We start from the raw sequence: 26,260 nt of genomic DNA on the forward strand, positions 1-26,260 counted from the left end.
GTGAATATTTGCAGTTTATCTCAATCTAAATTAAATATTTCTGAAAGGAGGATATGGTTTGACCTCTTTTGTAAAAACATTTTCTAACTTACAGTATAGGCTGGTTTGCATTTATAAAAATCAGATCTGGTCAAAAAACAGTGTTGTAATGTTCTCCTACTGCACCCAAGTACAACTTTAAGGAAGGGCCTACTTGTAGGACTCAGCCTACTTAACTTGAGTCTTTGCTTCTCACGCCACATTCTGCTTCTGCTCCACTACATTTCAATAGGAGTAAAATAAACAGTGTTGATAAAAAAAATATAAGAATTATTCCAAGACAATAAATATCACAAATGGTCAAACAGTTCCACATCCCTGCACACACCCACACACCAAACTACAGCCACTTTTTTCGCAATTGTGATGATATTTTGTCAGATTTGATTTATACCCCCTCTCGTTTATAAACCCCGCCCACACGTGCCGCGTAACACGGAAATACGTCACACCACTGAAGCTAAAGATGCTTCAACTGCCGTTTCACTGTGACTTTAACATTAAGTTGTACTCTGTGGCAAACTTTGGCCACACCTAGATCCTGTCCCATTTCCACAAAAAAAAAAAAAAAAAAAAAAAAAAAAAAAAAAAAAAAAAAAAAAAAAGAAACAGCCTTTTTTTTTTCTGCTGGTGCGTTTGTTTGTGTGACGGCGAGTCCCGGCGGTGTAACCGGAGAGGGGCCTCAGAGAGGGAATGCAGGACTGCAATGGAGCACAATGCAATACAGGTAAAGCCGATATAATTTCCAAATAAATGTCGATTAATATCACTTGCACCCGGCCGCGTTTTTGACCTGTTGATGTGGGGAATATTTTAACCGTGTGTCGTTGTGAATTGAAGCCCAATATCGCGTTTTATTTCATTTAGTTTCACCATGTCGTATTGATTGTTTTCCCATATCAACCAAACCCAGGCACCGAGAGTTGCTCTGACTGCAATTACAACTTTATTCAACCAGGCTCAACTTTTTTTTCCTCCAGAGGTGGAAAATAAATCGCTGATATTTGTATTTTCACGGGAAAACAATCGGCTTTGACGCCGAGCTGTCGCCTCGTTTGATATCGGAGACTCAGCCGTTAAATTCCAGTTTAATATTTCTGATATTTTCGCCGTGTTAATGATTAATTTCTTTGTGTGTCGTGTCGACAGTCTCAGCTTCTGCTCTGGCTACCAACCCCCACCCACACTAACAACACATTAGCTAAATAAAATTAAATTTTCTGGCCGTTTGCCTGCCTGAAAATATCAGGAAACTTTTAAGCTAGTCCACCTTTTTAACAAAAACTAGCTAGCAGCGAGTCGTTGCATCGACATTTTTCATATTTGAACGCAGAGTCGCCAAATTAATTTCCACACCGACGTGATATTAAAGATTGAAATATTTTTTTCGGCAGAGACTAGGTGGAGCAGCAGTAATGTTGCTTATAATAGGAAGCATATTGATATTATTATCAAATCCCTCCCGACATTTTGTCTCCGGCGTAATTGCCACAGTTTAAGGAGGAATGTTAATATTGTGTGTATGAAGGGGAAATGTAGAGTTTGTGTACTTGAAATAGCGAAGATTAGTCCTGCTTAAAAAACCCAGGAAACATCCAGAGGACACACAGCTTGAGCAATGTGGGCTTTTAGTCGAAATGAAAACATTATTTTGACAGGAATCCTTAATGTGTGGCGTGGGATATATTTAATATTCCAGTGGTGGCAGTATATTTTTATAATATCTCTGTTTTGAATATTAATTTATTGCAGTATTGAGAGATTTTCTCTCAGTGGTGAACTTGTGAGCTTTTTGAATAACAGGATATACCCAAGGTCAATACTGTGTAGACTGTGTGTTTGGATTTAATTTATTTATTTATTGTCTAAAGCAGGAGACATTTTATTATTAATATTCGTCGGAGGTTTTCCCCCCCCTCTTCCTTCCCGTACTGAAAACTGTGTAAAAAAAAAAATATCTCACTGCATTATTCCCAGAAATATCACGAGAACTGACGTAGGCAGGGTGCAGATTAAGGGTTTCCATCTTAAAATTCTTGTGTGTGTGTGTGTGTGTGTGTGTGTGTGTGTGTTCACACTTGTGTGTGTGTGTGTGTGTGTGTGTGTGTGTGTGTTCACATTTTAGACAGAGGGCTGCCTCTCAGTGCTCAGATTATATTATGTGGCTTTTATTTTCCTGCCTGCTCAGCCCTGCCTCGTTTCCACCGCTAGGCTGGAGCACTGCTTCAGCTGGCCCTCCCCCAGGGCTACAAAAAAAAAAAAAAAAAAAAAAAGATATTCATATAACACTCCTATAGTGCATAATAGTATGTTTATGATACACGCTGCTCACTTGATGGTAACACTTATCATTTGGTCTGTCTGTAATTTAAGTTAAATATATGTGTAATCATTCTGGGGCTAAAACTGTGTCTGCAAAGCTGAACAGTAACTTGATCTCTCTGTGATGTCGTATGTTTCCTTGCTTTTCCTGCTTTTACATTTGTGTAAGCTAATATAGGCTTTGATCTATACACTGTATATAACAGTACTATAACAAGTGCTTAAAGGCTTTAAAGATTAGTTGATGACCAGGAAGTATAATCGATTTTTTAAATTGATTTTTTTGATAATCGATTAATCATTTTTAAACAAAAATGCCCAAATTCTTTAGTTCCACTTCCTCTAATTTGAGTTTACAGGACATTAGTCTTATTTTGTTATATTATTTTTCCTTGCTCATATACGCACACATAACTGGAGCAAGTCAAATTTTTGATTTTTATTTTAAGCAAAAATACCTCAAATTTTCTGGTTCCAGCTTGTCAAATGTGAGTTGAATAGTGAATTTTTTTAACTTTGTTGTAGTGAAGTTTTGTCCTGCTGAAATACCTACAAATAACTAGACCGTAAAATAATAATCGAACAGGTGATTTACGAAAAGTGAATGGGCAACAATTTTGACAATCAATGAACCATTTTTTGAGCAAAACTGCCCCAAATTCTCTGGTTCCACCTTATCAGATGTGAACATTCACTGCTTATCTACTTTTACATGATAATAAATGCGATATTTTTGTGTTTTGAACTTTCGGTCAGACAAAACAAGTAAATTTTAAATAATAAGTTGCAGCTGTATAACTTTATGGCTTTGCTCTGACTTGATATAGTGTGTTCTGTATCCTGAACTAATAGGCTGCTCTAATAATCTTGACACATGGGCCTGTGTGTTTGTGTATGTATAGCTGTTAAATATCCTTATAACATAAACTTAAATTCAATTTACCTGTGAATAGTTTGTCAGTAGAACTCAAAATTGTCCTGATCATACACAATTGTATTCCCTTATGTGTCACTGAGTATAATAATCCTTAAAATATCGTACAGTATCACTATAGGGGCGTACAGTGGCGCTGTAACTGACCTTATGGTATCCCTTTACTGAAGTATTACTATCATACCCTCATACTTAACTGAAATATTCCTATGACTGGTTTAATACTATGTCTGTATTACTCAGTGGTGTAATAATCTTTATCATAATCTTATTTTATCACGTCTAATACTGCTTAAGTATTAGAGTGTGGCTCACAGTAATCAGTGGAGTAATCAATAATCAGCTTCATTTGGCTTAATAGTAGTCTTAGTCCTATAAAATTACTATAATGTGTAAAGTTACCAGAATATGTCTATAATATACTTATCATGGTTTATGTTGCGTGTGTAGAGCTTAATGGTGATTTTTATCTTACTTCGCTCCATTCATTCTTCGTCTTCGTCCAAGAAAATATTTTAATGTTCCCTTTTATTATTCTTCTAATGTCTGTTTGATTCTCACTTAATTATATTCCTTCTCATATTGTCAACGAGTACAACAGGTCAGAAAAAAATAATTCTCCCATAGTGGCTCACATGAATCATTGGACAATATATTTTGCTTTGTGGTATTTGCAATCCTTAAAATTATCTTGAGTAAACCTACAGGGGTTAACATTGTGTCTGTGGAGCTAAACTGTGATTTTAGGCTAAATTTGTTTTATTCTTCCTCTTTATTTCAACTTATATACTTATAAATAAGGTATAAAAATCACTTAGGGACCAATTTGTTGTTTATAGTACTCGATATTGTTTTATCCGTACTTAATTATAGTCCTCTTGTTATTGCATGTGGTATAATTATCCCTAAAAACATCTAAAATATCCCTGTGCTTTTTTTTTTATCCCAGTGTATAACTATAATATTTCCTAAAAAGTTTGGCTATAGTAGCTGCAAAACTGCCATTAGGATATTCAGCAGGGATTTATCAAATTAAATGTTAATACTTTGAACATTAAAGTATATTTATAGCACCTTTTAGTATCTCTGTGACTCACTCATGAGTATATAGAGAGTTAGTTAGTCTGTAGGCACTTTATCTCAATTAATCACTCACTTATCTCTAAGATACATCTGTAATATTTTCCTGTGGACTTAAAATGTACCTCAGGGACTTAGTACTGAGTTTGCACTGAATATTTAATGATTATTTAGTCCTATAGTGTCTTTATGATAATTCTTTAGGGACTTGCAGCATGTTTAACGACTTTATTCCACACGGTCTTCTTTTAATCTTGCTATATGGGGTTTATATTGTGTCTGAGACGCCCTGTTGTGATTTTTTTTCTCTCTGTATCATTATTAGAGTCTTGTTATGGTTTCACAGGGACTCTGTGTTTGATTTCATCCTCCTGTGGTTCGATTATTTCACTTCCTATAGCAGGATATAGACTGAGTATGACATTCAACAGTGACCTTGTCTGTTTTAGTCGTAGTCTTTCTTCAGTTGCATCACTGTCATATTTCTTTTAATTCAAATATAATGTTCCTGTGGGGACTCAGAAAGTGTCTGAGTGATAGTGAGCTTGTCTTGCTTGGTGTTGTTTTTCACCAGTGTTTTTAGTATCCTACAGTTTTCCCACAGGCCCTTAGTTTAGAGTGTGTCTGTGATACTTCATAGTGACGTAATTAAACATTACGCCACTGCATTAGGTTTTGTGGCGGCCTGTTTTTAATTGTTGTGGTATTGATGTCGCTGTGTATAGCTGATATGTATATTTTCTGCTGTGACATTTATTCAGTATCTTTCTAAAAATTGATCCGGGGCCTGCTGCAGCTGGTCTGCAGAGCTACAGCGGGTGGGGGAGGGTGGGAGGAGGTTCTGCCTGTGGTGGGTTATGGGTATTGGGTGGGGGAGGGTGTGCTGGGTGGGGTGGGGGTTGTGAATGATCAACACAGGAGTGAGAATTTTAGAATATTCTGCATTTAGGCAGCAGGCAGGAGGTGAAGGGCGACAGAGGCAGGGAGGGGAGCTGGACGACTGGTTGTTTTAGAAGCAGAGTATTTCTGGTGCAGAAAGAGCAGCTAATACAGTATGTGCATTTATTTTGTGAATCTTTATGACCCATCTATCATGAGTAAATGGATAGCAGCTGCATAGGCGGATACACCCTGAGCTTATACAGTACAGTAGGCCTTTTATTTTATGTGGATACGGTGAATGTGACCTGCTTTATTTTAATTCACTACATATGAAAAATCTTTCACGCACTTAAAACTGTTCAGGCATGCTTCATTTAAACATTAGAGCTGCAACAATTAATTCATTAGTGGTATTATAAGAAAATTAAACTGCAACTAATCTGATGATTTATTCATCTATTTAAAGCAGAAACTTCAAACATTATGTGGCTATGAGATTTTGTTGCTACTCTTGGTTTATTATTTTAGTAAACTGAATATTTTTGCACCCTGGACTGTCGTTCTGACAAAACCAGAATCTTTTAATAAGCACTTTTGAGAGTTTTGGGGCATGTTATGATCAATCAATCAATCAGTAATGAAAATAATCATTAGTTGCCACCCTAAACATCATTTTTTGGTACCTAAGTGACATGGAAATTAATTTTATTTAACATTTAAATAAACATCACAAGTGATTACTCAACCAGTTGATTAGAGCCCCAGAAAATTAATCTGCAACTATAACTGCAACACGGATAACTGATATTTCACTTGTCTTTTTTTCATGCATAAATGCCAAATATTATCCACTCCCAGTTTCTTAAATGTGAGGATTATTAATTGATATAATGAATATAACAAACGACTGTTCTGCCATTTAATTTCTTGATTAGTCAATTACTTGTCTTGACCAGAAAATGAAAAACATCTTGCTTTGGAACCAGACAGTTGCGTCTATTCCCCCATCGCTTTGGAAAGATATCCAGCGGCCTGAGACGTGCTGGGCCAATGAAATCGCAGTAGTTTATCTAATATGGTGCGTGTTTTAGACGATGACCATAAGGAGTAGTGCCGTTGAGGCATCTTCGAAAACAACCAAGATGGCTGCAGCTAATCTGGAAGCCACTGTTGCATAAGTATTAAAATCAAATGAATGTTTTTGTTAAAAGAAGAACAGTAAATTGCGCTTAACAGCTTTAGTCGATGTTCAACACATCAACTTATAAAATACTTTGCTCAACTCTGCACGCTGCACTCTGTTTAAGGTGTTATTCTTTCCGACTTGCTTTGCATGAAGTCGCGCCTTATGAGTCTGGTCACTGGTCACTCAGCGCTACCTCACATGTAAAAAATCCATTGATACTGCCCCTTAGAAATCAAAAATGAAAAGAGACTAATTCACATTAGGCTAAAAATGATCCATAAAATTTCCCAAACCCCAAGATATCATCTTTAAATGTCTTGTTTTGTCCAACCAATGGTCCAAAAGAGAGTTTACAACCATACTATCATAGAAGTTTTAGAAGAAGAGCAAAGAAAAGTTAATTCACAAATTAATTATTAAAGTAGTGTCCCATTTATTTTCTTTATATCCACTTAGTTAATCGACTAATCGTTGCAGCTTTAAGCGGAACATCTTTAAGTGTCAGACTGTTCGTTAAATGAAACTAAACATTTGAAGATGTCGCCTTGGGTTCTAGGAAATCATAAATTTTTCTGTCTCTTTATTTCTTCCTATATTCTGATGTTTGATAGTCAAAACATTTAATTGGCAGATTTTTTGATGATGAAAATAATCGTGAGCTGCGGGTCCAAATAAGACAAACTTTAAATAGTAATAACTGCCTTGTTTCAGCGCTGAGAAATATTTAATATTAAGGGTCATTTGCAGCTTGTATGTTGCAGCTGTGGGGCTGCATATTATGTTTCATGTTAAGCTGTTGTAATTCAGTCTTTTCTTGCCTCTAACTCCAAACAGGGGATTACAGAGGAGCAGAGGCTGCATGATGGATTCAGTATCAGAAAAACAGCAGCATTTTCATGGCAGCAGTGTTTTCTTTTAGCGCCGTAAAAGCTGGAACATCATGTCTGCTGTGTTGCACATAAAACATCTTGTGTGTGCATTTTGATTTATCTTAAATCCATTTTAATATTTTCAGATTATATTTAAATTTATACATTTATTACAAAGTGAAAAGCAGATTGCATTCAAGGATAAGTCTGGTGATATTCTACATTTCTCTCATTGTCAACACGAAAGGACCCGAAAAACAAAACAAAACACTGAACGTAGCTACTAACAAGTATTGTGTGTGTGACTCAAAGCCTGATAAATCGTACTCTTTGCCTACTATTGCCATACAGCTCCACTGTCGTCCAAAAACCAATAAAAACACATCAACGAGCCACATGGTTGCTCTGGATCACATGTTTGTGCATCACTCAGTCCCACATACACTGTCCTGCTGCCACAAATACTCACCACAGCACCAAGTGTGGATTAATCCACCGCTGAAAATAGTACCAAACAAATGCGCTATTTCCTAAATTAGTGTGCCTTTTAAAAAATGAAGGCGTGTATTTGTGAGCCATTTCAAAGAATTAGGTCTGACGGGCTGCATAGCAGGCTAACACACTTTTGCTTTGGGCTTTTTGTGGGTTCAACAATAAGAAAAAATATAGATTAACACCAGACTTGTCTATTAATGTGTTCAGTTTTTTTGACATTGACTCTATCATGCGTCCACAAGTCCTGTGTGATCGTTGGGATATTGTAAGGTTCTGCCTGGTCTGAAGGGAAACAAAATTTATAGAAAAAGTGGTAGCAGTAGTAAGTAGTTGTTTTTTTTTTTTTTAAATACGCCAAAACTGCATGTCATGCTTCCTTTGATGCATATTTGCCGGGTTTCTGTCTTCTAATCTTCTCATCTTAAGGTTTTGGACCATTGGTTGGACAAAAAAGACATTTAAAGAAGTCATCTTGGATAATATATTTTAATATTTTCATACATTTTATTGACTTAAACAATCAATTAATAGAGAAGGCAATCTGCAGATTTGCGTGCAGTGCAGTGAAATGATTCAAGACTTTGGTTCTTTATCTGGACTTAATTAGTAAATGTTTATACAAAAACAAATGCCATGTTTTTGCTAAATCTCACTCTAACCTTGACCTAAATAACTTGACTTGAAGCCCCAAAAAACTGAACTGAAACTTTTGTCAGATGTGACCTTTGGTTAGGAGGGTCTAAACAGAAACATGATCTACTGTCAAGAAAACATAATCCAAATTTGAAACAAGGTGGTGATTATTTTTATGTCTCTTATTGTTTAACATCTTAATGTCATTATTAAAAAAAAGTACGAAAACATATTTTTAATAAAATGCACTCAATAAGAGTAAAAATAAGTTCACGTTCACGTGGATGTGGATGTAGTGGTTATCTGTAAATGATAACACACACTGCTTGCTGACTGAAGCTGTGTCTCTGGATCCAAAATGGCAGCTCACTGTCCAGAGATTATTATTTAGGTCATGTACTTAAAGATTACAAGAAAGAGAAGGTGTTGTTTGTTAAAAAAGTCGGGCACTGATGGGTAAAAGGTAACCATTTTAGTGACACACCATCAGGCCTCTCGCAGCTTTAAAACAGCCTTGGAATCATGAAAAACTGCCTCCATTTCTAAGGTGTGTTTAGTTTTATGTTATAGCTCTTTTTCCACAGTGTCGCAGGCTCGGGGCTCCTCACACTTCCTCTTACAAAACAGTGAAATCAAAGCTGCAGGTTTATCCACCCAGCAGCAGCAACAGCAGCAGCAGAGGCAGTATTGGCTTTCAGATGTATGAGCCCACTCGAGGTGTGCTCGATTTATTGTTCAAGCCGTGTAAACACCCACCAACAGCGAACATTAGCTGCTTGTGAGGTAAGACAGATCAAGTGCTCCTCATCACTTCCAGAGTGTAAACACACAGGAAGCTCCATGTAAATTGAGCTGTAGATTAAATAAAGACGAGCTCTGCATGAGATTAATTTTTGCCAAATGGCACATCCGCCATTTTGGGGACAGAAAGGTTTCGGTCATTAACACCTTATTAATAGCTATTAAGCCTTTTAAATAGCTGACATTTTTAGAAAGCACAAGTTTGACTTTTTACTATGTTTTAGGGCTGCAGCCAACGATTATTGTCATTATCATTTAATAGGTCAATTATTACCTCCGCCAAAGAGATTACGTTTTCAGTTTGGCTTGTTTGTTTGTTTGTTTGTTTGTCAGCAGGGTAACAGAAAAACTGCCGGTCCGATGTTCATGAAACTTGATGGAAAGGTTAGGAATGGGCCAAGAAAGAAACCAATAGAATTTTGAGCGTATCTGACTCATTGAGAGGCTACACAAATAGTTTTTTCTAGTTTTGTTAACATTATGAAATAGGGCATTTGGCATTGGCAGGAGTTTGCGGTCACTGAATTCCTTTGGAGTTTTTCCTGTTGTTCCATCAGACAGCTTGAAATTTTTGCATGTGAACTATTGCAAGTGAGTATTAACGAAAAGTTAAATATAGCAGCTTTATGTGCAGTATTCAACAGGTTGTCTGACAGCAGTGCTTTTGTAAGACCTGTAAGACAAAATGCTGGATGCGTCAGTGTTTACAAATGTCCAAGGTGATGTCATTAGATTGCTTGTTTATTTCCCCAAAATCCAAAGATGCTCAGTTTAGAAAAGCTGGAACCAGAGCAGTAGTTTTCTTTGACTTAAGACATTGATTTGATTTATCAAAATTGTTGCCAATACGTCTACTGTCAAAACCATGTTGAATGTGTTTGGGCTGCTTCTAACAACTATTTCCATAACGCGGTGATCAATGTATGAAAATTTGTCTGTTCCACTTTCCTACAGTCCAAGATGGCATCTGTAAATAGTTCTTGCTTGACAAACAATCGAAGCCTCAAAGAAATTCTGTTTTATATTCAGTGATATAAAACAGAAAAGAAGCTGCATCTAGAGAATGTTTGGTGCTTTTTAAACCCTGAAATAATCAATCAATATAATTTGATACTTTTTTTTCAGTTGTATATAATGGTAAAGTGAATATCTTTGGGTTTTGGACTGTTGGTAAAACAAAACAAGAGTTATGAAGACTTCATCAATTTTATTGACCAAACGATTAATTTTCTGCCAATTAACTAATTTTCCTACTTTTATTTCTTATAATTTTAGTTTATTATTTATATTACTATTTTTTAAACGTTCTTCTTCTTATTTTCTTTTATCCAAATGCATAATATAAAGTGAAAGTTCATTCTTGAGTTTGGAAATGTTGTTTGTCAAATTAATTCGTTTGAAAAAGGTAATTATTATATCTCGAGATGTTTTAATTGCCTTTGTTTGTGCAGAATTAAGAGCAACACTGACGTTTTTCTTGAGATCATTGAGGGAAACTGAGATGAATAATGTTGTCTTAACACTGCCTCACTAAATTTAACAAGAAGCTGCATTAATTGTGAAGTATGATAAGGTTTTTTTTTTTCCTGAGATTAGTTCATTAAGTGCTTGTTAAAGGGCACATTATAAACCTGCATGCAGCCAAATTCTCACAATTTAAAACTCTAAAATGTTCCCTTGTTGTTTTACTCTATTTATTTGTACCTGAACAAAATAAAACAAAAACAGGAGAAAGAAAAAAAAACAGTTTCAAAACATCCATCTTGAAATGGAGGTATAAACTGGAAAAATGAAAATGGAGGTTTAGTCACTGAACGCCCACTATCTCGTGTGCAGATGAAGCTAGTCATACTGCTGTTGCAGTGTCTGTCAAAATACTTCTAAACGCTCATTTAATAACACAAGACTCAATCAGAGTCTTTTAAGTAGAAGAGCAAGATTTTATTTTACTGGGAAGGAAACTGCACCAGTGTCAGCTCTGTGAAGAAAATAAAGATTTTGGAATTTTGTCACGTTTGTCAGTTATGGAAGTGAAAGCAGAAACACAATTGTAGTGAAGTATTTTTATGACCTTTAGTTTAATTCTTGTCAAAATTGCAGTAACTTTTGTTGTGTTTTGTTATCAGAGCTTTTGTAGTTTGTAATTGACACTGTAAATTTGTGATATGATGATGAGGAGGTTTTATAAAATGAGACTAAAAGGAGATATTTGGGAAGAAGTCAAGAAAGTAAGCCTTGTCTGTGGACCTGTGCTGTGCCTGAACTGATTCAATCAATTAAGCTAGTCAATTGAGAAGAAATTAAGTAATAATAATTTGGTAATTTAGTAAATTGGTAAAATCATTAATTAAACAAGAGCACCAAACATTTGGACTGTTGATTGGACAAAACAAGAAACTTGAAGATATCAGCTTGGATTCTTGGAACTTGTTAGGGACATGTTTTATTGTATTGACTAAATGATAGAAAGAAAGAAACAAACATATGAACTGATACTGACAATAATTGATAGGTGCAGCCCTAACTTTCAACCTCATAAATTATACAGAGATAACATTGTCTTTTTTGTGTGTTTTTTTTTTTTTAGCAAATCAAAATGCACAGCAGCTGCTTAAAACATTTTTTAACTGCCCAAATCTGAGCCCAACACATCAACATGACAAAGCTCTGAGCGGCAGACAAGTTGTTTTTGCAGAGTTACTGCCATTAATACAAACTCAACACACAGTTTCAAAAGCAAAAGCCTTTCACGAATGAGGAAGCATCACAACTTTTGCTATAAAGCACTTACAGGAAGTGATACGAGGGGGTGGACATTGATAAGATTTTATTTATAGCAATGCCATTATCGATTCAGTTTATTGGTCCGATTCTTAATTGATTCCCTTATTGATTCCTGATCAGGTTTCGGTGTGGTTAAAAGTAGGCCAACACAGGTTTTCAGCATCAACGGAACTATTATATTATTATCTGTAGGTGTGGTGAGAGAATATTTGTACAGCATTTGTTTTCATTCAGATTTTCTTTGTCTTTGTAAAAAAATCTAAGCCTGGCTGCATGGTAATAACAATATAACATAGGATATTTACCTTCGGTAATGGTTGTGCTGCTTGGTTGGAAATGTTGTGGTACTTGAACGTAGAGTGTGAAATACATTGACTTTCTGGAATATAAGCCAATGTTGCTTAGACAGATGTTTCGGCATATTACGGGTGTTTCCTCCTTCACTTGAAATGATAATTTTACAGACAGAACAGCAGCACTGAAATCATCTCTCTTGGTAAAATGAAATGACGCTTTGGACCGTTTCCTCCTCTTCACCATGACTCCTTCTTGTTGCAAGTGTCCAGCAGCGTAGATGTATGAGTTTGACATAGTTTTGCAATGCGTAACTGCCAGAAGATCTAAAGGAACTGATAAGCTCGGAGGCATACACATCCGATGGATCTGACAATTTGGACCTTGTTCTCGATTCCCATCCCTTGTAATAAGTTTGCGTCACTGGGTGCAAATTTGCTGCCACCAACATACAATGATTATTGAAACCTTTTTTATTCAGGGCTAACTCTCTGAACATTCACATTTGCAGGAGTGCTGTTTACAAGGACATACGAACAATTAGTTTGCAGAATTAAAATATGATAAATGAATTAAAACAAGGACAGAAACGTCTGTTAAAAATCTCTCATCCAGCTGTTGGTAATGTTTGAATAATTTAGGTGAGCTGTGAAAAGCTCTTTCATTCATTTAAAAGGTACTATGTCATTAGTGGTGTTATTCCTAGAAAAGCGCTCGGTATCGATTTTGAAATTATGGGCTGATACAGATGTGTTTAAAAACAATTCAGCTGACACGGATACTGATGCTTTTGTATTGTTTATTTATTTGTTATTTATATCCCCCTTTTGTGCCAGGGAAACAAAGAAATCTACACTGTAAAAAACTGAAATGTTTTAAAGTTATTAAGCCCTTCATTACCCTACTTTAGGATGAGCACAAATTCAATCAAACAAAATTCATGGGGCAGCCTTAAATACAACCTTTCACATGAAAAACATCTTTAAAAAATGCTCAGCTTGTATCATATGTCATATTTCCCTCTCTAATATCTATTTTATATTGCTGTGAAAACAACCTATTTCTCCTTTAGCTGTATTTATTCAAGTTTCTCGCCAAAACCTACATTCTACAAGATTTTAACACATTGTGATGTTTTAATTAACCTTTACCCAATACTAAATTTAACACAGATTCGTTATTCACAATGTAACATTATCAGGGAAACAATAGGGTGCGTTCCCTGACGCAACAATAGTGCATTTACTGCTTCCTTTTGTCCTGAAGGAATCCCAGGGAAGATTTCTGTTCGTCCCAAACATATTTTCTATTGTTTAGGGAGGACCGGACGCCGGCTACTACTACGCAGTCTCGTCACACAACAGTGAAATCACACAGTCATTGTATTCTTCTTGTACCTGCTTATTAATTTAATTTAATTTGTTGCCATCAGTGAATGTCATGTTAATTGCCGAAATGCAGATGGCAGTCAACAAGAATATCAGCCGATACCGATGTTCGGACGATAAATGGATGCATCCCTAAAAAGTACTTAAATTTTACTTTACAAATGAAAAGGCAGTTATGTTTACGCATATAGGATGAAGGTGTGTAGTTTATATTCTTTAATGTAGCTACCTTCAGTAATAAAGGCTCGCACTGCGATGTAGCTGTAGGAATGAAACTGACACGCCAAAGCAGTGATGAGAGTTGTAACTGTCAGGCTGCAGGACCCTCTAATGAGATCTGACCTGAGGGGGGAAGGTCACATAACTTTCTGCCACACTGTGCACATAACATAGACATTATTTAAACATTTTGAACTTAAAAGCGGAGTGCTTGTGTTTCATAGTTGCTCCAAGTTTTGATCAAATTCAGACTATAAAAGTCTCAGCTCTGTGGGATTTAGTTCTTGTAAAAGAACAACAGGAAACAACTCAGAACAACAACAAATTTACAAGTTGGATCCTCTCCAATACATAACAGATACTGAATGATTAACTACAGCTGATGATTTTATGACGAATCATGTGGCCTTCATGCTCTGCAGCTGGGTGAAAGCAAAAGTTAAACAGCAGAATCATTTCTGGTAATTTACCCTTCAATTATTGATGTGTTTATTTATTTATCTAACACACAGGGGTGCACAGGCAAGTGTGACCGCTGTGTTGTAGTGCAGTGACAACAGGAAGTTAGCTGCTCTTTTGAAAAGTCAGCTGTTATATATATATTTTTTTTTTGCATGTTCAGAAATTAAACAGATGTAACCTGGAAAAGAATTGCGACACAGATGATTGAGATCATACAGGTTTATACATGTCTTAATCGTCAGGGGTTTTTTCCATCATAATGCTGTAGATCATTGGCAGTAAAACACTGGTAGTCATTTTGTAAGAGCAGACGTCACTGCACTTGGAATAAAAAGCTGCAACACTATTTTCAGCTCAGTGATATCGGAATATATTTTGAGTCACTATCAGGGGCTGCAGATATGCCTCTGCCATGCTAAACAGTCTGAGGAGTTAATTTTTAACATTACCTCTCCAAGTTGTTTAATATATTACAATATCCTGCTCCCAGTGCTGTTTGTACATCTCAATATACTGCAAGATGGTGCAACTGTATCGTCAGAGGTGCTGATGCCAGAGGTGGTTTCTGCAGAATTTATGGCTTGAACACACCCTAGAAAAGTAGGGAGGACACTGCTGGCTCCATGTATTTAGATTTTAATTCAATAGTTTTCATCTCTTAGGTATTTCCCTTTTGAGTGCATGAAAATAACAAATTATAGAGGAGGATGAATTTTAAATCAACTGAGAATAAACCTCTAAATTTGTCATAGACCTAATTTTCTTTATTATGTAGACTTCAGGTTTTTCAGTGTGTCAGTCTGACAGTCCAGCACTTCATTTGATTGTTGATTAAATTTGATTAATAACTATGAAATTTGATCCAGATTTTTCATCAAGCAACAGGTCAAAATGTCCACTAGTACCACACTTTAATCAATAAAAGGATACCTCTAAAATTAGTGACCAGATGTCTTGTCAGGCTCAGCAGCACTTAAGGCCCTGACACACCAAGCCGACGGTTGGCCGTCGACCAAAGTCGGGCCGTTGGTGAGTGTCTGTCGCCCTAGTTTTTGCGGTGTGTCTCGCACCGTCTGCGGCTTTTCGGCCGATTGAGCATGTTGAATCGGCGGCTAAGCTTGTCGGTGAGAGAGATCACTCTGATTGGCTGTTCAGGTTTTATTTCCTCGCCCCTGTAGCGAGTGAATCTGCCTGTAGTGAAACCGGGGCTAACCGGTGCTTCCTCCTCAGGCTCCACTTCACTCAGCTGCCCCACAGACCCGCTGCTTCTTCACACTTTAACCTGAATAACAAACCGGAGCTAGCTGGGAGCGGCTAGCGGAGCGTTAGCCGCAGCATGACCGGAGGGAAGCACAGCCAGTTAGCCTCCGCTAGTCTCTGAGCTAGCCCCGGCTCTCCGTTTGGATCCAACCGGAGCACCGAGCCCTGGTTTGTTATTCAGGTTAAAGTGGGAAGAAGCAGCGGGTTTATCGGGCAGCTGAGTGAAGTGGAGCCTGCGGAGGAAACACCGGGACCGTCTGGATGTAATAGTCCGTGGAGGTGCTGCGGTGCTCGGCTGCACAGATAGGAAACCCCTCGGCTGACAGGATGTACCACTCTGTCACTCCGCTCTCTCTCACGCAGGCGCAGAACGTACGTGCCACTTGGCCGTCGGATGTAGTCCGTGTAGTGTGTTCAAGTGCAGCTGACACAGGGCGACGTGAGGCAACGTAGACCACGGAACAGTTGGCTTTCGTCGCCGCTAGTTCTTTGATGTCGGTTTGGTGTGTCCGCACCTTTAAAGATCAATGCTAGCATAGCATGCTAACATGCTAATAAGTGTCTAGAATGTTCCACTAACATCCTCGTAGTGCGTCATGCTTTAGTGCTTTACAATTTTAACAAAGTTGACAACGATCAATTTTGTAGCATAGAAAGAAATAAAGCTTCTTAGAAGCAAGGTTATTACAGGTAACTGAAAATAATAATAATAATAATAATAATAAAAAAAACATTTTAGTTAAATGAAATAAAAAACAAGACTTAAGAAAATAAAATAAACTAACAAACAATATTGTGTACTTCCAAAACAAACTGATACAAAAAAAATATACAGTAAATGTCTTCAGTTTTTATCATTGCTACTTTGGTCAAATTTGCCAACACAACAAGCATGAGTAGGCTTTGGTATATCTATGTGACTGTGAGTCAGTTGCTTTCACAAAGTGTTGTGTTTGTTGTAATACCTATTCACAACTCCTTAAACCTTGCCCCTGTCTAATACCCCTATATTATAATTAAAAGACAAAACAAAAACAAAGACTTGCTCTGAAACTAATAAAAACTAAAATAAAACTAAGCATTTTTAAACAATGAAAACTATTCTGAAAAATACACCTGCTCTGAAAACCAACTGAAACTTAAGTAAAAACAATTAATTCCTCTGCTGTGAAATGTAACCGGTGTGGCAGCAGTGTGTCAAATTCATCCACCAACGCTAATTTCTAATTTTACCTTTTCTAACTTTCAAGGTTTGAGACATGTCTGAACTAGTGGCGACCATTCATTGACTTCTTAGTGCGTTGAGCTGTGGCATTTAACTGACAAAGCTCTTGAGCTGGTGCAAAATGTTTTTGGTTAAGGCTGCTATAAATGATAGAAATATGAATTGAACAACTGTATTAGATTGTTTAAAAAACTTACTGTTCTATCTTGTGATATACTGTGTTATTATAAATGTCACTGTGATTCTGAATGAGATTTTCTCACATATGAAACATGATTTGTTCTCCTTTTAAGTTGATTTTAATTTTCTGTTATTGCTACAGATCTAGGTTTAAAAAATATTAGCTTCCTCATCTCTTACTTATTTCCTTATTTTTAGTCTAGTGTTACTTTATCGGGAAGCTGAGATTTTACTCAACCATAGCATGTTAATTCTGTCCCTGGAGGATGATCATAGACCACAAATTTACTCTTACAAACCTCTTCCAGAGCTGAGTGAATGCCAAACTCTAACCATGGAAATGCCATGGGTGCCTGTTGAGCCACACAGGGGCCATTAACACTTCCTCACCAGTGCTGTCTTGTCTTTCTCTCAGTGGTTGGGTGCCCCCTCCTGCCAGCGAGGCAGCTACGCCTTCTATAAGTCAGTGAGCAGCAGAGCTCAACCCGAGGGGCCCGTCCAGGTATGGAAGCTGGGGGAGTTTTACTTCATCCGGTGTGGACCACAGGATCCTGTGTGCATCGCAGAGGTGAGATTACCTGCTCATATGTTAGATTAAACCTTCTATAATCAAATGTTTTATAATAACAACACTTTACATGACTGTATAATGTGAAAGAGTTTTATACCTTCTTCATATTGTTTTTTCCAACCCGCAACTTAACTGTTTCGCTTCACGCAAACTGCTCTCATCAGTGTTGTTTTCAGGTGGTGCAGGCATCAGTGAATAAGATGTAAAAAGTCACTGTACACTACCTGCTCAGCAGCAAACAGCAGACAGACACAGTTAGCTGGTAAACACAGTGGAGCATGTAGCAGCTAAAGAGCGAGATATTTCCCTCAGGAGCTGGTAGAGACCAAGAACAAAACTAAAATACAGTGAATGCTGGTCTTAGATTCATCAAATGGTCACAAACACGACTTCAAATGAATGCTAATTGCTTCAGATGTAGCTGGTTGTGTAAATGCAGCTGTTGTAAATAAATTTGCCATATGAATCTAACAAGGTGATAATATTTCAAATATTTTGTTGACAGCTTGTTTCAACTGCCCGCAAGTTGCCAAAAAGAGTTATAACAGTTTTAAAATTATGTTTCTCAGTCATGTGCATAGAGGTCCCAACCTTTGTGTTTAAAAGTCTGGTAACTGGACGATGGCTGATTAAAAGACACAACTATGAAGAGACAATTTGTAGCTGCTCAGTCACAATGTGGGAGAAAAGATCTTAGCGTACCCTTAAACTGCCACAACGTTCCCAAATAAAGCCTGTCTGCACTTTAGACTTAAGACTTTAGAGGCCTCTTTTCATGTCATTGTGATTATTAGAGCTGAAACATTTGTCAATTATTCAATTAGTCTATTAAACATTTTGTTTTTATTCTAAACATTACATTCCAGCTTCTCAAAGTTAACTGTTTATGTCTTTTCTTTGTCATATATGATAGCTAACTGAATATTTTTGAGTTTTAGACTGTTGGTCGCACCAAATTTGTAGTTTTAAAGCTTCATCATTGCCTCACAGAAGTTATAAGAAGCACTTTTTCCTGTTTCCCAAAGATTCATTGATTAACTGGGGAAATGAACGTCAGATCAATAGCTAATGAAAAAAAATGTTAGTTGTTGCTTTAAACCTTTTTTTGTTTAATGTCTTGATGTTTGCATTATAACTCTGTAAAGGTGACTATGGCACTCTCATAGGGTTGAAGCACTGAAAAAGGACAGATTAAAACAATTATATTGAAGCAGCAGCAGAGATATCCTGACTTCCAGTGCCTAGTAGCTCCATAAACACTGTATACCACACTTCCCATAATGCACCTTGACACAGCCATTGGTAAGACCCTGCCAGACTGATAAACAGCTGTGTCTTTCTGATTTTGTAGAAAGCTCCTGCAGAGTCACAGAGGACATTATTCAACTGTTTTCACAGACCTGAGTAATACCAACCATGACGAGTCAGCTGATCTTGTTGCATAAAGTTGTTGCAGTGTCCCTTTAACTGTTGACTATGACTAACCCAAACTAAATCTACAGACTGAAGCCTAAATGGGTCATGCTGCTGCTCTCCTGCCTGCTCACATGAGCTATAGAAGACTAATAGTATGTTTTATTGAGTCTACATCCCACGGCAAGGCTAAATTTAGTCAATTTAGGTCGCACGCTGAAGAAGTGTTAATGAGATTGTATTTAGGTTGATAGTATTGTATTGACAGTGAATGACTGTAATGGAGGATGTGAATATTTCAGGCTACTGCATTTGTTCAAAGAACATGGAAAAAGAGACAAATTCCAATTTTGCGGTTTCATGACTCATTTAAACAGCTTGTTTTATCACATTTTTTCTGTTATCATCATCGTTATTATTAATAATAATAATGATAATAGTGATATAATAATAATAAATACTACTACTACTAATAATAAAAGAAGATACTGAAGGGACAAGGTAACAAAGGTTGGAGGTAAATATATATATATATGTATATATTTATATGACTGCATAACTTAAGACATTCCGATTAGCTAGTGTTGCTTTCGTTAACGAAAAGTATGACTAAATATCATCGTCAACGAACCTTTATCACATGACGAAGACGAGACGCAACGTAAATGGTGGTCATGTGACAATAACTATAATTAAATATATAATGCAATGTTGTTGACGAATAAAAACGAGACTAAATGTGGTTTACAAAATAAAACCTCTGCTAAAATGTCTCTTCATTTTCGTTGACCAAAACGAGACGAGACGAAATAACGTTATAATGTTTAGTCGCGTTATTATTATTATTTTGCAGTATTTCTGTTTCCTAGGCTGTGCGTCGCACTGCGCAGACGGATTACAGCCGTGACGATATACAGTACAACGTCACTCCCTCTCGTGTGATATGGCTTTTATACAACAGTTCAACAACAGCTTAAACAGCAATGCTGAGTAAGGAAATGTTAACAAAAGGTGATGAAATAAATTATTTAAGTATGTTATGTAGGTCCGCGAAAAAAACAAACAGTTCCCCCGGTCTGTTGCCAGGCAACGCAGCACACACGCCAGGAACTCACAAGCTACTTTGTATTTACATTGATCTGCAACTGTGTAACTTCGTCCAGTTCGGCTGATGAGACGTTGGCAAACCTGGATGTTGGCACGGCCGGATTCAGCTTCCACTCTCCCTCATCCTCATCAGCACCTCATCAGATGATCATTGATAATTCCTGACCGTGTTCGCTTCATTTTTGCTCCTCTCCAGTTTGTCGAGTTCGGCTGATGTTACACAAACACACCTGGAGGTCTGCACAGAAGAGTCCTGGCTTTCCTTTTCCTCGTCCTCTGCTGACGAACACTCATAATTTAATTCAGATGTAATTTTGGGGAAAATATCCATCTTCTTGGTGTAATGCTAGTGTCAGTTTGTGTCAATGTAGCGAGTGTGACAGCTGGTTAATTAACGGCTGTATTTATATTTATAACACCTGTAAGCGGAGTGATTTTACTGTTACATGTCCCAGTGATGTTATACTCTATATCAGCACTCACGGACAGAATGCCTCTCGTCCAATCAGATTACTCGGTCGGAACTAACTGTTGTATAAATAAATATATATTTAGCTCTAACTGGGAGCTAATTTAGAAAAGAAAATTTTGGTTTGGTTATACTACACTAGGTACTTATACTATATTGACTGGGTATAATAGAATTGCATTACTAAAAAGAGACTAAAATACAATTTTCATTGACTAAAACTAGACTAAAGTGTCATCAGTTTTCGTCGACTAAAACGAGATGAAAATAGTCAGGGATTATTCTGACTAAAATAAGACTAAATGCTCAGACTTTTAGTTGACTGAAACTTGACTAGACAAAAAAGAGTATGACCGTGACTAAAACTAATGAAAACTAAAATGACAGTTTGACACAAAGACTAGACTAAAACTAAAATTAAAACAGGCCGCCAAAAACAACACTAAGATTAGCCTCTGCTGAACTTTGCCAGTTAGCAATATTTAGCATGCTAATACACCGACCTAAGATAATGATCATGGTAAAGCATTATACCTGCTAAACATCACCATGTTAACATTCACTGTGAGCATGTTAGCATGCCGATGTTAGCTTTTAGCTCACCCTCACTGTGCTGCTAACATGGCCGTAGACTCTTAGTCTGGTTTTACAATATATATATGTATATATATATATATATATTTATTTACGTTTATGTTTGTTAATAATTCCTGTTTATTTAACTATATATTTGTTAATACTACTGTTTAAATTTCTTATATTTTCACGTATCTTTCCTCTCTTGCAAGGAGCACCTGTAACATAAATAATTTCCCCTCGGGGATCAATAAAGTATTTCTGATTCTGATTCTGATTTATCTTTAATTCATAAATCAGAGGATGTCCAATAGTGCATACCTGCCTCCCTGACCCTGCCAGCATGGTATCTGACATCTTGTTCAAGGTTACAGATATATGATACAGTGATATGATATAACCATAATACAATGCCTGCAGATATATGTGGACTTTGTCTGCCTTGAACAACTGTGAATACTGTTAAGTTGAAGTCCAGCAGTGGTGTGGCTTCATTTAAATGCTGCAGTGGAAACAAACAGTGATCAGGGTTGGGGATTGAACCTTGATACTTTTGTAGTACTGACTGAAATAGTACTAAATGTACACAAATACCCAAAGTAATGGGACAGTGAATGTCTGGTCAGACCCTCAGTTATGGTTTCTTATATGAATTATGATTGTGCAAGTTTGAGAGTTTAAGAAAAAAACCCATTTAGGGCAGCAGGTTTTTCCCACAAAACATGCATCAGTAAAGAGGCAGCTTTACTCCAAATTTTTATTTTATTATTATTTTTTTTTAATTTAAGGACTTATCTTATTTTGGCAGAGATTAAGTGTGCTCAAATTATGTCAAGTTAAAGGCTGTTTAAAAGTTTTAAATTAGTTTAAACAAACTAAATGAACAATTTTGATAGTCATGTAATTGTTAATTAAAGAAAAATGCAAAATATATTTAGATAAAGCTGTTTCTCTTAGGTTTTCCAGGGGAAAACAACTTTGTATTTTATATATACATCTCAAAGTAAGATAAATAACTACTGTGCATTTTTTAACTAAATCAGATGTGTTTTACTAGTCTGAAGGTTACAGGATGTTGAAAGTACTCCTGAACTTAAATAAATTTAGATTCTCATAAAAGGCTGTTTGAAAGACTCCCGGCATGTTCATCACTTTCCAAAGCCTTCCAGATATCTGTGTTTAAATGGCGTTGCTCTCTTCCTCTTCATGTGCAGGTGACCTTACTGTGGGAGGACCAGACACGGCGCCACCTGCTGGCCAGCGCCAGACTCTACTTCCTGCCTGAGGACACACCAAAGGGCCGGACCAGCGAGCACGGAGAGGTGAGTCAAAGTTCAAGGGGTGTCTGGCTCGTCTTCCAGACATGAATTACCAATGAGGCGTTCATCTTTACATGTGATGATATTTCAGTCACTTGTTTATTCTTCCACTCATTCACATCAATACATCTGTAGTACAGTGTTTATGTTTTATTTCCTAAACTCTTGATTTAATTTATTTTTGTTTAATATAAATTAAAGATGACATTTTTACTCAACTACACCAAAAAATCCAAACATAAAAACTTCTATATAAGGCCCAATCCACCACAGGACATAACTTACAGAAGACATAATAAAGCAGATATAGTTACTGATAATTATAAACACATATACTGCCAGTTTATTAGGTATACCTAGCTAAAACCACTGCAATCTAATACAGTAGTGCTGCAATAAATCTTCCTTTCATAGAAGTTATAATTTTTGTTTATAGAAACATTTTGGAGGATGTAGTTTGTGTTTTGTTTGTTTATATCAATGAGGGTGGGCTCAATAACAAACATTTCTCTGTTTAGCTTGTAAATTTCCCTCTGGGGATTGAAGCCATCTTATCTTATCTAAACTCATAAAACTACATCATCAATTTGTTGATTCTATTTTGCATTATTAATCAGGTTCTGCAAAGTTATCAAAAAATGTAGAGGAGTAAAAAGTGCAATATTTGCCTCTGGATTGTAGAGGAGTATGATATGGACATATTCAAAGTTGTACTTGAGTGAACATACACAATTATTCCCACCGCTAAAAACATGAATAGGATATATAAATAATGTTAAGAATTAGGATACTGCCGACATTATACGTATTTTGTACTACATACAACTTGAAGCATGAAATACAACAGTGCTGTCTGTAATTCCTGTGCACTCGTAATGGGAGGGAACGTCTCCGAGATATAATCTGGGGAATGCTTTAAAAACATCTATTAATAACCTCGTCACAGCAACACCGCCTCCTTTTTTTATCCAAACATCTTTGGCTCAGAACCTTTACAGGCTCAGTCAAAGTCCCTATTTGTTGATCAGAAAGTGTCTCAACCTGATCATTTCCTCATGCTAACATGTCTCATTAATGTCTTTATATCAGCTCTCTGTGGCCTGATGTTATTTAATGATCTGCTTAATTTAAAATCTGTTCAATTACTTTGAAGACAAGAAAAATAAACAGTGATTTCACTTGACTAGAGTAAGAAGTATCAGATGTGTATGCGTCTGCTGCTGCTGAGTGTTTTTGATTAACACAGTTCACATGCAGGCTGCAGCTCAGCCCTCACATGAAAAATCCCCTTTGGGATCGAGACTAATGTATTACCCAAATGTAAATCCTTGATAATGACTTGTCTGAAACCAAATTTTCCACATTTTGAACTGCAATATTCCACTGTTGAAGTCTCTATAAGGAGGTTTAAATTTTCCTTGTGGAAAAATGAGCCTTCTGGAAGTTATTTTTACAGGAATCATTTTCCAGTGTCTTTCACAGAAGAATTTATTTCTAAAAATAAAAGTTGTCTGATTTGTGTTCGTGGGTGTTGTCTGAAAGCCGCCCTCTTTATCTTTAGGATCAAATAGTTTTAACATACTTAAAACAGGCGTGTATTCATAAACTGTCAATCGCAAGAGAAACACGACCTATCATCTGTAACATAATGTGCGTCTGAAAACTTTTCAGATTTACTTTGACTTTTGTATGAATTCAACAAACAAGAAATCACGTGTTAATTTATGACCTTTAGAAGTGTTGGTAGGAGGATAGCCAGGTTAGCTGTTTCCCCTTGTTTCAGTTTTCATGCTAAGCTAAGCGGCTTCTGAATAAGCACTTTGACACAAAAGTCATGGCCGCGATCTCACCAGATTAGACCTGTAACGTTTCTGTAACACTTCAGAACGACTCAAGTCTGAACTGTAAGACGTCAGATTAATGTAAAGGCGACCACAGCACATTAGATACACAGACAGACATTAAACACACTTCTTGTTTGCCTCATTGCGAGTGCTTCAATTAATGATATTGCTTATGCTCAAAGAAATGATCATCCCTCACAACAGTCATTAATGGAGGCTTAAAGAAGGGCTGAGTGATATGGAGACAATCAAATATCGCAATATCTGTCAATAGTGCAAAGATATTGTCGGGTTAACTATTGGTGTTTCGAGATTTTAGTAAAGTAATCATCAGTAATGTGGATATAATGACTAAGTGGGTAAAGGCAAATAACAGCTAGAACAGTGTAGTTCACAAAATGACATCACTTTATTGTAATGCAGCCTTTATATCCAGGAAAAGATATGATATTACAACATCCAAATTCTTAAGTCATAAGGTAACTACAACAAGTAAGTCAAGTAAGTATATTGAGTCTCGTATCATGATATTCGAAGATGAAAAAAGTTTCAAAGTAAAGTACCAATGCAGCTTGTGAGAGAGCTGAAAATACTTAATACCTCCCTTTTAAGCACCAGATACCGAATATCAACCAAGCATTTTTTCGTTTTGCAAATATGCTGTCATGTCTGAATGAAGCCATAAGGGAAGATACAACTCCATTTATTTATTTCTTTTTTATTTATCCTGAGGGAAATTGCTGAAAGGAACATGGTTATAAAATACACCTCTGTCTCAACAACAAAATGCCGTCACTTTAACAGATAGATGAAGCCAGCAGCGTTACTTACCCTGTGTATGAAAAGGTCTTCAATGTGGTTACCATCGTGACTTTTGCTTGAAAGTAATTTTATGCCAGTTTTACAGGTTGGTTTCATGCCTAAAGTCTTATGAATAATATTTACGCAATGAGGCACATGTCTAAAAGGGGTTTGCAAAATCAAGGGTTTAAGAGGGTAATAGTGAAAGTGACAGTCTGGGAATTTTAGAGTTAAAATATGAGCTTAAAAAAATGTTTATTCATGACTCCTGTAGAGCCATTTAGTGTAAAAACTCCTCGGCCTTTTGCAGTGTTAATGAGCTCACACCTGGCTGCTAGGAGCAGGAATGTGAGGAGCTCCCACCTGGCTGCAGCCCAAAGGAGGTGTAGGTTTTTGGGGGGTTGGGCTCTGCTGTCTCTGCCTCGAGGACTGAACAGGATCACAGCCAACAAACTGGAATGGGAGGAGACATTAGAGCAGCTCCAGCTCCACGTTAGACCACATACGTTAATGAGCTGCAGTTAATTTGGTTTGCATAAAGTGCCAGTACATAAGATCTGATACAGAGCTGTTTTAAAGACCGATTTGGAACTCATTCATTATGAAAAAGACTTTGAGGAAATGTTAATTATATAGACTAACCTTGTTTAGCTCAACAAAAAAGATCAGACTTTGAATGACCAGTAAAACATTTGAACTTCTTAGACCAGGTTCTTGCCATAAACACCCTAACCCTGCAGTGGTGGAGAAGTATTAGAAATACTCTGTCACAAGTGAAAGTCATTCATTCAAAAATAATACGAGTTAAGTATTAGTATCAAAATTAACACTGGAATTTCTCAATTTTGGGATCAATAAAGGTGTATCTTATCTTAAAAGTATATTATTATACAGAATGTCTCATTTCAGAGTGATGTTTATGACGCCTGTTATTGACTCATTAAAGGATAACTTCGGTATTTTTCAACCTGGGCCCTATTTCCCCATGTGTATGTGTGCATATGATTCATAGGTACAACTCGTTTTAAAATTGGTTCAGTATTGAGGGAGGCGGATGCAGCCGGGAGCCGTGAGGTAGATATGGGGGCAAATGCGTCCCGTATAAGT

At 36.7% G+C, this 26,260-nt stretch overlaps 1 protein-coding gene across 1 annotated transcript in view; it reads left to right on the forward strand.

The window, feature by feature from the left end:
• Window positions 1-509: 509 nt before the first annotated feature.
• zgc:77151 (uncharacterized protein LOC337153 homolog) overlaps window positions 510-26,260 on the forward strand; it is a 53,025-nt gene continuing 27,274 nt past the window's right edge. The window contains exons 1-3 of the mRNA XM_050041133.1: window positions 510-766; window positions 17,469-17,621; window positions 22,404-22,511. Coding sequence (XP_049897090.1) covers window positions 746-766; window positions 17,469-17,621; window positions 22,404-22,511 — 282 coding nt within the window. The 5' untranslated portion in view covers window positions 510-745. The remainder of the gene's footprint in view (window positions 767-17,468; window positions 17,622-22,403; window positions 22,512-26,260) is intronic.

The sequence above is a fragment of the Epinephelus moara genome, chromosome 3 (genome assembly GCF_006386435.1).
Source record: "Epinephelus moara isolate mb chromosome 3, YSFRI_EMoa_1.0, whole genome shotgun sequence".
In the NCBI taxonomy this organism is placed as follows: Eukaryota; Metazoa; Chordata; class Actinopteri; order Perciformes; family Serranidae; genus Epinephelus; species Epinephelus moara.